Genomic DNA, 13103 nt, shown 5'->3' with positions numbered 1-13103 from the left:
AACAACAATATTCAGGATTTATTCTTTTACCAGTTTGCAAGTAATCCACAAACTAAATTCCTTTCGCATCCCGAAAAACTGATGCTAACATCTTCTTATTTGATTTCTGCATACGAACTTGTTTCGGAGCCGAAGAACCAGCTTCACACCACACTTTATGCTCTTGTTTTAATGTAGTCTCATACGCAGTGATGAATCGACGCACAAAATCCACTTTATCCGTTGCTGAGAAAGTCGTATTCGAATGTGTTTTTGTTCCACTGTTAGCGAATGCACACAGCTTTCTGAAACCAAGTCTCTTTCAGTTACTTGACCATTTTCAAATACCATATCCTGTATCGCAATGTCGCAGAAATGTTACGCACGTTGTTGTAGCAGTAATACAAACCCTGTCAGTGTAGAGTATGGCCCCTATTATGAGTTGCATTCGATCTTCGATATTCGTTGGTTGTCGAAGATCGAAAATCGAATGTCAATTTGGTATTATGAGCGGTGCAACCCTATCGAAATTTTCGTTGTTTACCGAATTTAGAGTCGAATGCAATTTTGCTTTCGATCGTGGAGCGTACTGTGGGAAAACTTGTTAAAATGTAAGTTGTTTGGGATTATTTATGGTTTTATAGTAACCAAATAATAAATATATACTAACTTTGTTAATTTTATGCAGGTCGAAAGTCGTGAGTACCAAACAGCAATTAGAAAGGCTAGTTGCATTAATGGAAGAGAATCCACAATTCGCAAAAGGGATTTCCACCAAAGTACAAGCAGCGAAAAAATGGGAGGAATTTACAACGGAGCTGAATTGCTTGGGACCACCAGTTAGAACGGCAGCAAAATGGATTAAAGTTAATAATGGATTTTTTTTTTTTGTGATGTTTATAGAAATAATTTTTTTTCCCCCTTGGCAGGTATGGGCTGAAATACGTAGAGGAACTGAAATACATATTTTTTGCGAATGACGATTAATTGAATCAAGAAAATTTATAACAAAAATAAAACAGAAACCTGCGTACAGGTTTCTATTTAATACTTTTTAGATTTTTCTATAATATTCTAAGAATTTCATTTCTTATGTTTCCTGCTTCTCCGTTGTTTGGCTCCACTTCAATATCTTCAGCATCATCCGGAAGTTGAACATTATAAAACAAGCAAATGTTGTGCAAAGCTGCACACACATTAATAATTTGTGTTGCTTTTTTTGGAGAATAGTGAAGAGCTCTTGGCTCGGGTGCACTGCTGCAACTGGTTTTCTGTACTGGGCAGTAGGTTCATAAACGCCTCTTTAGATAATCTAAAGTTCTTTAAAAAACTGTAAGGAAATTTCTGTAATATTAAGTAAGTCAACACATTTTGAAAATACTAAACTTACTCAGTGGAAGCCATTTCTAGGGGATTTATGCGCCCCTCAGCTGTTTTCTACACCTAGCTAGTTCCACTAATCTTTCATCGACCGATGAATCGTCGAACCACAACTCCGTTGTACTCATTTTCACATAAATTACTTTTTTTAACTTTTAAAAATGTTGTTAGCAGAGAATTTCAACACAATCGGTTTTTCTTTTATTTTGATTTGCTGTATCAGCTGAGAAAAAATTATCTATTGTAAATGCGTCGAGCGATCGAAATTCACAATAGTCCTATTCTTCAACGAATGAGCACCATAATACCAAATGAAAATTCGTTCGATCAGCACTTTCGACTATAGTCGAAGATCGAATGTTGCTCATAATAAGGGCCTATATCACCAGTCGTCTTCGTCAGGGTCATTTAAAGGTAGGCCCAGGAAATATGAGGGAGAGGGGTATTAGATGAGTGGGTTTAAAGGGCATGTGAAAAGGTGGTTAGTGTCATGCGGGGTGCTTTCACATGCCGGACATATGTTTGGTATGTCGAGGTCAATTCTGGATAAGTAGGAGTTTAACCTGCTACAATATCCAGAACGTAATTGTGCCATTCCCATGACAGCCGGTTCTACGTTACCGGAATGACTCGGGTTTTTCCCGACCAAGGGCTGCCGCCCCAGTAAACTAGCTCTGTCTAGTGAACAGTTTATCACGTCACACACGTCTTACGAAGTGCTTTGTTCTGGAACCCCTTCTTTTTGTTACATGAAATCATTATTGAACTGTTTATCAATTTTATTTATTTTTATTGTATTTCCGTATGAATATGGAATACAAGATTATAAAGTGATAGGCTAAATGATTACTTTTCCTCAAATTTAAAGTGCTTTGTTTGGAAGTGTAAATGGTAGTTTCTCTAATCAATTTGTTCATTATTATTAATTTTTTTTTTGTTTTGCTTAATTCGCCATTAAAACATTTTCTTTGTCGTACAAAAGTTTGCAATGCCAACAAATAATGAAAAACTAAATAAAAAAACACGAAATATGAAATCTAGACAAACAGACTCGGAGCCTTAGTCAATAAGCTACTATATGTTGGCACTTTCGCTTATATATTTCTTTTTTAAATTAAATTTTACAAGTTGTAGTACAAATCTATTATATGGATAAAAGTGTATTAAATACAAAAAAAAAAAAAATAATAATTACAGTAAAAATAAAAAAAATATTATAGTTAATATAAATTGTTGCAATATTATAAAATAAATATTTGCAATTCATCCGATCGCTCGCAGGTTGTTAATAATTCTAGATTAAAATTTTGTAAAAGATGTTGCAGGTCCACAAGTCAAAATGGAGTCGATTTCAATGTGATGACCACTTTTTTGACAGATACCTGAGCTACAGATATGTGACAAATAGTAGATACTGGTTTGAGCGTCGACTCGAGTCTGACTATGAATAGGAGCGCTTGTTTTCGAAAGTATTTTTGAATAAAATGATGCTCTGTTAAAAATATTTTATTTTGTTTTAAAAAGCTATAGGCAACATGCATAAAGAAATGATCGCCACATTTTTCTTTATCTAAAATGAACTTTTTAGCAATTACAAATTATGGTACCTATTATAAGAGTTTTTGAAAACACATATATTAGAAACATTCAGAAGCAAAAGCAAGAGAAACAAATACTTCAAATTTCGTTTTAACTTTGGCGTGAAAGGGTTTCGATGGGATATATTTTGTAATAAATGAAATAACGAGCTTTTGAAGAAAACCAATCCACTTGAATCAATTTCCAGTTTGCAATGCGTCGTATCGAAATTATTCTGCCCAAGTTTATTTTCTTTAAAAACGTATTTGAATTATATGCACCAAATTTCCCTTGAAATCATGTCTCGTCAAAGTTGTCGACGAATGCATGCGTTATCATGTACAAGTACATATACCTTCTAGAATACACAACGGAGAGCAGATTTACAAAATATTGTTCAGTTTTTGTTTTTGTTGTTTGGGTCTCTTTTTTGAACATAAAATCAACAAGCTACATGTAATGCGTGATAGAAAAGATTTTAAGGTAAAACCGCTTAGAGTCAGCCTGAGCATTTTTGACATTTGTGGCTCTTATAAAAATTGGTTTCCATTATCAATCACACGCACACACTCCTTAAATCTCAAACAATAACAAATTTTAACTTTATCATTTATATTTTTTTTTACTTAATTTTGCTTTGTTGCTTTTAAGTGGCATTTGCATCGCGTACCGGTGTGTGACAGGAAAGCAGCGGTGTAACAGGAAAGCAGCAAAACACACTAAATGGCGAATAAATTGAGCGAACGGTTTTACCTTTTAGTCCTTTTATCATTCATGCATCACGCAGGCATACAGTGTATTGTGGGTAAGTATCGTAACAATTATTGAACATGAAAAGGGCATACGTATATATAAAAACAAGGGTAGATTATAATTGGGGCTATTTTAATATAAATACAATATCTTTGTTTATGTTTTAGAGATTTTAGAAGTATTTAAGACGAAATTTTGAAGCATATGACTTTCAGTAAACAATTTACAGCGTTGTTGTACGCAGCAGTGAGGTGATCATGCTATGACTATCCTCTTTAACTATATTGTTTTTCAATGTTGTAGCGGTATCAGTTTTTGTTGTTATGGTCTGGACATCCAAGTCTGATGAATCATTTATTTTTAATGTTTCCTTATTTTTTTCATCACTATGATTACTGTTTTGCGCAACTCTCCTCGTTGAAAATATTTTTCGTGTTATCACGCTATTAGTACTTTTTAATTTTTCAACTACTAATGTTTTTTTCATCAAATTGTTGCCTTTTGAAATAGACTTTTCCTTCATTGATGCAGATGCTGGTGATTGCGATAATTCTTGTGCATTCCTGTTTATAACAGAATTAATCGATATCGGATTTTCCAACATATCTGTAGAACATTTTGTCATTGCTGAATCAATAACATTCTCTGTCATAATTGATTTGCAGTCATTTTCCATTGTTTTAGTTGTTGTTGTTGCTGCCTTCGAAGGAGATAACATCAACTTTGTATTATTTAAGGTTATATCTATCGGATCGAATGCTGAACAACAGCACTGCGAATTCGCAGTAGATGGTGGAGTTGGTGGTAATAGCAAAGACCTTTTGTTGCCATCAAAGTTATTGTACTTCTTCTTACGAAAAATGTTGCTGGTACAATTTTTGCCACATTCGGGATTTTTTTTATTTTTTGTAATCGATTCATTTATGATGCAGGAGGCGATGGATAGATTAATTGTTTTGATATTTGTTGTGTGATTGAATGACGATGTGGTAAGCGGTTGATGACAGCGTGAAGTGGCGGTTGTGGTACTATCAGAAGCAAAGGCAGCCGCGTCAGTATTTGTTTGGTGGAGTCACAGTCGTAAGTCAAATGCTATGCGTGATGCAATATTTTTAAATCCTATACTGGTTCCTGTAATAGGAAAAAAAAATAAATAAATAAATAAGAAAAAAAGGAAAATAATTAATTACATTAGGGTAAACTATTTTGCAAAAAATTGTATAGTATAAGAATTTGTAAAGGGTGATCAGATTGGAAGTACTTTTTCCAATAGGGGTTTTTTCGACAGACCACGCGAGACTACTGTTAAACTAAATACATAATTTTTTCAGTATTCATTGACATTTCATTATGGAAATACTTACGCCTCAACAACGTTTACAAATCGTATAACTACATATATTACGAAAATCGACGCTCTGTGAAAAGTCTTAATCGTGCATTCAGGCCAACTTAATGTTTAGTGATGAGGCCAATTTATGGCTTAATGGCTACATCAGTAAGCAAAATTATCATATTTGGGCTGAAGAACAATCCGAAGCCATTCAAGAACAGAGGAGACTGGAGGAATCATCGACCCATATTCTTCAAAGACGAGGCTGGTGCCAATGTAACAGTGTATGGCGAACGCTATTGCGCCATGATAAAGGCATACCATTTTGATGCCGGAAATCGAAGCCCGTAATCTCCAGAACAACAACAAGACGAAGCAGTTGCGGTCATCATTTGAAAGGGACTATGTTTAACAAATTTCATGATTGGTTCTACACAAAAATAATAAAGATTACGCAATAAATTTGAATTTTCGTTGTTCTATTTCAATTTAACATCCAATATCTCTAAATTGATCACCCTCTACTTATGTTTATATAAACATTTATTTTTTAGTTGCTTACCTGAAATTCGCTTGAATCGTACGCCATTGAGTGATAATCGAGGCAATTTACATACTTCAATTTCCCATTGCACCAATGAATCGGTATTCGGATCACCATGCACACACCAAAGCACGAACCTTGGAATGGGAATAAAAGGCAAATATTCACTTGATTTTTCTTTCAGTTTTAGATAATCGGCGCATAACGCGTTTACCTTTCGCGCTGTTCATAGTCGCAGTTGTTTTGATCAAGCACTTCTCGTATTTTCTGCATTATCTGGTCGGGCATTAGAGGCGAAGTGGTTTTCATGGACCATGTAAAACGCAAAACACGTGGTTTAGCCGACTCTTCGGTTGCTGAAGCCCTGCAGAGATTAAGAAACAAACAAAAAAATGTATTTGACACTCATAATTAAGAAGCTACGAAGAAGGTATGACGCGGGCAAGGAATAATATGATATTTTGAACTCTATCGTATGGAGCGATTGGATTTATTTATAAACTGTTAAGATAAACAAGTTAAAATATTGCAATATAAATATTTGCAGGATCTTTTATAATGCTACGTATATTCTATTATCCTAAATGATATAAAAAAAGTTTAATTTTTTGTTTGCAAAATTTTTGTAATTGCACTTTAGTACCTCAAAAAATAAATTTAAAAACAGTTGCAACCAAATACCTTTAGTAGTAGTGAGGTAATTACATGAACTGCGAATAGAATGTTTTGAATACAGAAAAATATTTTTAGAAGGAACTACGTGTTTTAATTTCGTATTCTTGGAAATAATATCAACAATTTATTTCGAACTATTATGTTTCTTTCTGTCGCATTCTTCAATCCCATTTTACGCCTAAATTAGAATTTTACCCATTATTCCGTAACCGGGTCTTTTCGGTACAACTCTTAGATGGTTTGACGGTCTGACATGAAAGGACCTGACTTATATCATTATTAACGGTATCTTCTTTAAAGGATAAATCAGCCTATTGTGTATCTAATTTATTGGCAAATCAATGACTTATAAATATGCAATGAAAGCCATGTAAAAATTAAGACAACATGCGAATCGATTATTCTATGAATCAATTTGCAAATCTCACCAGTGTTTATTAATGTTTTGGAAATCTTTTAACACTGAGATTATCCGTAGCAAAGGAGTTAGTATTTTGACCCTAGAGAGAGTTTATCGATATTCTCTTGATCTCTCTGTTTTACTATCATACATATACATACTCGTATAGTCACTACCCAATGTTAGATTACGGATGCTGTCATAGCATAAAATTGCTCTGAAAAATTTTCCAATGTTGGACTGACTGCTGACTGCTGTTAGGCGGCAGTTAAGATAAATCACTTTTAATTCAAATTTTAGATTATCAATATTTTCATAGCATTAAATAGCTCTGAAAAATGTTGCATTGTTCGACCGACAGCTGACTGCGGACTGCTTTTAGGCAATTAAGATAAATCATTTTTTTATTTATTTTAAATTTTAAGCTCAAAATTTTAGATTAACGATTATCCAAATTTAAGATTAGCATGAAATTGTTCTGAAAAATGTTGCATTGCTCGACCGACAGCTGACTGCTTACTGTTTTTAGTCAGTTGTTAAATAAATCACTTTTTTCATTTAATTCAAGTTTTCAATAACTCCCGTTATTTTTTTTTTGGTTTATAATAAAAATGTATTTTTCTGTTAATAAATAAGTTACTAAATCCTTTTTCCTTACTTTTTATTTTACCTTGTTTTTTATTTTTTTTTGTGTTTTTGAACCACTTTTATTCAACCCCACAGTTGTAACTTTAGTTTGCGAGTGAGAGCAGTGGCAGTGCACTCAATTCCCCCCAATAATATGGGGGAAAGAAACTTGCGTGACCAATACCATCACTCAAAGATTTAGGCGATTTGTCACGCACATCTGCATATTGAAGCCTATTATATTTTATGTATTTTTGTACTTTTATTTCTTATTTCAAAACTTTTAATATTAATGTTTCAAGGAAATTATGTACAAGTAGCATGCTTTATTAATTGTATTATAAAATACACATAATGGACATTCTACATAAATAGTACAGACTACAGACAAATGTAAAAGCCAAAGTAGTGTAAGAAAGTACTGAACTAATATTTATCATAATTTCATGCCGTCTGTTCGTAGAGTGAACAATTTTTAAGTAATTACAAAATACATGATTTATTTTCAAAATTATTGTATTTGAAAATAACATAGTCACACTTTTTATTACACAAACGGGATATAATATTTTTATGTATACATACTTATATACTTAGAAGCTAATATTATATTACAATCAATGATTTAATTTATTCACGATATCTTAGTGTGTGTGTGTGTATTTAGCATACATTTTTAATTTATAATACAAGTCTATCCATTACAAATATAAACTCGATATCTTGTTTACTAAATTGATTTATTTGCGTCTATTGGATTTTTTAAAACACATACACAAATATTATTAACTACTTAATGTATTGACAAATATTCATTCATATCGTACGACATACTGTTTAGGAGTTTTATACAGCATATATTTAGTTTTTTTTCGTTTTGTTTTTAATAAACACCAGAAAAATAATAGAACAGTTAGGAAATAGAATTAACCAGTTCTTTTGTTTTTTCATTTTATTAAGGCTTTCCTTTTGCCAAGTGTGTGTGGGTGTTTTAAGTGTATGTTGGTTGGTGGTGGTGAGTGTAGTAATTTTCACTTTTATTTAATTTTATTCATATGTGTGTATATATAAGTTGAGACAATACGTTTAAATTAATAGACAAAACAATTCATATTTGCTTATGTCTTCATTACTTTAATTAGCATTTTCATTTGCATCATTTACTTATCTTCGATATTCATGCTCTAAATAAATTTAATAGAATTTTTTTTTTCAAGATCACGAAGTTAGATTAGTTTTGATAATACAGTGCGCAAAAAACTATAGAAATTAAATGGTCACAATTGCGTTTACTATTTTTAACTTAAGTCAACAAAGAATTATTAATTTATTTAAAATGTATATAACTTTCAGCGCGATCTTATTGCTACAGAATGTTGTGATATAAAAAAATATTTTTGTTTTAATTTTTAGTCTAATATTGACGTTTCTTATTTTTTAGCATTGTTTTTTCTACTTTGTATGTATATATATATTTTTTGTTTTTATTTTTTCTTGTTGGATTTGTTTTGCAAACTTTCGTTTACTTTACAATTATTTAAAGTATACGTGTAGTATTTTTCAAACGTAACATGTTGCGTTTACTGATTATTTCTCATTTCAAACGTTGCCGCAGACTTGAAATGTTTTCTCTCCTTCATTCACTCAAGTTTTCAATTATTTTCGTTTTAATTTCTACTAGCATTCGTTAAATCGTAACATTGTTTTTGTTATTTACTGGTTTGGCCTAAAATTAAAGAAAAAATAATAGTAAAAGAAATTATTCACTGTTAAAAAAATATTGTTTGGTAATATTTCAAGAAATACTAAAACATTAAATATCTCAATCAACTGAAGAATACTACTACAAATGAACATAGAAAAGAAATAAATAACGAAAAGACAAAAACAGCTAGATATTCTTCTTATGAAACCGAATAATACAAATATATAGCATGTGCGATATAAAATGAATAAAAAATAGAAGGAGAGAAGTAATTTTTAAAGATGCTTTACTAACAAACGTAAAATAGTAGAGGTTATTATTATTATAATTTTTTGTTTAGCTATATCGTATATTTGTAATAAAAAGCTGATTTTCATCTTTCTCATTGCTCTCCCCAAATTGATTATTATTATTATTATAATTAAATTATTATTATTTGTTGAAACTGTTATGTGGTATGTATGTTGTATGTATGTACATCACTTTTAGCTGTTTCCAAAACATACATATGTATTTTTGTAGTAACGCATGTGACCATTTACTAAATATTTCTATAACTTTTCGATTTAACGCGTACAAAAAAGATGACAAAAGATTACACAAAAAACAAGCTGCATTGTAAGTATATAAGAATTCTTTATAGTATGTATGTATATATGTATATGTATATATTAATTAATTGAACGCTACAAGAGCTACTTAACCGTTACATATGCATATATTTACATACACTCACTTGTACTCGCGCATATACATGGCTTGGAGAAAAATGTAAGGACTGTCAGTTGGCAAATGAAATAGTACTCCTATAGACGCATATAAAACATTTTCGAAAACAACAACGTGTTCTAATATATACTGTACATAGGTATGTATATTGTACCCACGCTAACTCTAATTACTCAATACGGCTCTACGAATTATGCGTAGGAATGCTGCCCTGTTTATACGACACATTCGTAATCATTATGCTTCTTATTTTCCACTTGGCTAAAAATTTCATTAAAAACAAATATACAACTTCATTGCAAGAAAATAAAATATACATGCTTTTATTCTTAATTGTGTTTCATGCAAGAAAATAATAATAATATCTTTCTGTCAGTTGCTGTTTTGTTTTGGTTTTACAGCTCATTTCGATAAGTTTAAGAAAATATAGGGATTTATTCATTCTTCGCGTGGTGATTGAACTCGGTTTCAGATGATATTGGTAAAGCGTGTCACCTGTCAAATTTTTTATGACGTTTTACGTCAAACCATAAAATGAATGGATATGGATGAGAATCCAATCATATTAAGTATTTGGAAGTGCAAGACAAACGCTTTTCAAGTATTTACAGATTTGCTAGTTGAAAATATCTAAAAAGTGATTTTTTTTGGTTCTTGATTTTTTACTTTTAAGTGCATGACTTTTTTGCTCCATTAGAAAAAGAAAATTTATACAGATAAGTGCACAAAAAAAATTAAATTCAAAATAAACGGCATGTTTCTGAACCCAAATAAGATAAAAATTAAAAAATTAAAATCCTGCAACAGCACGCATGTAACCGGCTAAAATACTTATTTTTTTCAATATTACACCCTGCGATAAAAAATCAACTTTTCTTGTTTTCCAAGAATAATTACATATACCCGTGAAACTATAGATTTTATATTGTAATGCTGCATACTCAGTTTGTTAAAGGGCTTTAAAATATCAAGGCGGAAAACATAAACAGGGGCATCCATTGCGTATACTTGATCTCATGGGGAAAAGTTTAACTACAGGGTTTGATTGAAAAGTAATGAGCCGATCATCCAAATCGGCTGGTGGGGGAAAATGATCGTTGGACTTCCCCTTCCACTAGAAACCGGCCCCAGTTCGCTGGCAACAGCGGTGCAGTCAACATCGCTCCGCGCGTGAAAGCTGTTTTAAAAGTGTGTTAGGATTTTGCAGTGGCGAAAAAGCAGCGATCGTTGGAGCAACGTTACTCGATCAAATTTTGCGTAAAGCTAAACAAGGAGTTTGTACCTCCAGGAAGCACTGTAAACGCGGCATTTTACAAAGAAGTGCTCCTTCGGCTGAAAAACCGCGTCGCCCGGGTGCGGGCCGACCTCGTCAACAATTGGACCCTTCATCACGACAATGCACCGGCGCACTGTGCCTTCCTCTGCACCTCTGCATTGGCCAAGATGGGGGTTCCGGTGCTTCCCCGCCCTCCCTACAGCCCAGACCTGTCCCCTCCGGACTTCTTCTTGTTCCCGCGCCTGAAAAGGAAGCTGAAGGGGAGGCGTTTCGACTCCATCGAGGCGATCCAAAAAACTGTGACAGCCGAATTGAACGCGATTTAGTTTAAATGAGTTTAAAAAATGTTTCCTGCAGTGGAAGGACCGCTACCAGCGGTGTATTGACGCTCAAGGGTCCTATTTTGAAGAATATTAGTTGTATAAGCCAAAAGGTTTAATAAAACTGCTTAAAAAAAATAAGGCTCATTACTTTTCAATCAAACCCTGTATGTTTGCACATTTTTATAACTCATCAGGAAGAACGAAGTTGAGGTATTTATACTTTTAACATTTAAATAAATATATAACATATATATCTATATTTTGTTTTAATAATTCATTAGGAAATTCAATCAATGTTTAAGTATAAATCATTTAAGGGGTATTAAGGCATTACATTTGTACTGGTGAAATGTAACCTCTTTTTTTAATAGCTGGATATATCCTCTTTCGTTGGATATCCATACTAATCTCAAACAGTGAGTATATGTATGTATTTAAAACCTTTTTTTGAAAACATTATTCCTCTGAGGCTTCTCAAAATGAAATTGCTGAGCGTACTACAAGGTGAAGTCCAAAATAAACAAGACTGAGCTAAACGACAGGAGCTTTGTTCTGATAACTTCGAGTTTATTTATTCAAAATAGTCCCTTCTGGCATCGATACACGTGTTTGCGCAATCTACGGTGAGTGATTGACGGTTAAAATTCGATTTCAATCAAAAAAATCATCCTCAAGAGTGGAGTGATGAGATGGTGCATTATCATACAATAAGCGCCAGCTTCCTCCTTCGCGGTATTCAGGGCGAATTCGACGAATGCGATGCAACAAATGCTTCAAAATGCCAAGATAGAAAATGTCATTGACGGTTTGGCCCATTGTCACGAGCTCCTTGTGAACAATTCCTTTGGAATCGTAAAAACAAATGAGTGTCGACTTGATTTTTGACTTCTCCAAACGTAATTTTTTGGGTGGTGGCTCGTCTGGGGCCTTCCATTTGGCACTTTGACGCTTAGTTTCAGGTTCATTTTGGAAACACCACGTGTCATCACCAGTTAAAATGTTGTAAAGAAAGTTCTTGCCTCTTTAATGTGGTCTTTCGAATGTTGAATTCGAGCAATTTTTGGTCCTCAGTTAACTTGTGCGGAATGAAACGTGCAGACTTTTCGTAAGCCCAAATGATCAGTTAAAATGCGATAAATCGATGTTTTGGAGATATCCATGAATTTCAACGATGATTTCGTTTAATTTTTGATAAATTCACGAACCATTTCGATGGAGTTTTCGGTTTCGGATTTTAAACTCATTTTTGCACCGATATCACAAACATACAGACACTTTAGACACAATGACTTCGCTTCCACTGAACCGAATGTCACCAAGCTTTCACTGGAAGTCAGCTAGGGATGTAACTTCAAACGCACTAACTCATTAAAAAGATGGGCCCAACAAAAACATTTTTAAGACGCCAGTCTTGTTTATTTTGGACTTCACCTTGTATATAAAATCTATAGTTTCACGTGCATATGAGATTTTTTCTGGATAACTTTTACTGACACAAGGTGTTATCGATATCTTAAATCTGTTGAACAAAATAAATTAACTGCGATAGAAAATTGTGCAAAAAATATATATGTACGTATTGCATAACTATTCAAAAGTATGAAAATATTAGAAAATTGCGTGTAGCCCACTTGGCTATGGCATTGATTTTGATTTGTGTGCAAATTTGTAATTTTTAATTAATACATGCATTTACATACAATCCGCTTTAATGCAATATGTAACGATATTAATGGCGAGCTTGTTGTTTCGTTAGTTTTGTTTTTGTGTTTTATAGTGTTTTTTCGCATGACTTCATTTT

At 32.8% G+C, this 13103-nt stretch overlaps 1 protein-coding gene across 1 annotated transcript in view; it reads right to left on the bottom strand.

Moving 5' to 3' along the window:
* Positions 1 to 3642: 3642 nt before the first annotated feature.
* The window catches only part of LOC129244498 (MAP/microtubule affinity-regulating kinase 3), a 56420-nt gene continuing 46959 nt past the window's right edge, over positions 3643 to 13103 (bottom strand). Inside the window, 3 exon segments of the mRNA XM_054882154.1 lie at positions 3643 to 4821; positions 5586 to 5704; positions 5782 to 5931. Coding sequence (XP_054738129.1) covers positions 3914 to 4821; positions 5586 to 5704; positions 5782 to 5931 — 1177 coding nt within the window. The 3' untranslated portion in view covers positions 3643 to 3913.

Source organism: Anastrepha obliqua, chromosome 4, assembly GCF_027943255.1.
Source record: "Anastrepha obliqua isolate idAnaObli1 chromosome 4, idAnaObli1_1.0, whole genome shotgun sequence".
NCBI lineage: Eukaryota > Metazoa > Arthropoda > Insecta > Diptera > Tephritidae > Anastrepha > Anastrepha obliqua.
Note: the sequence above shows the minus strand (reverse complement) of the source record. Positions and strands in the feature narration are given on the sequence as shown.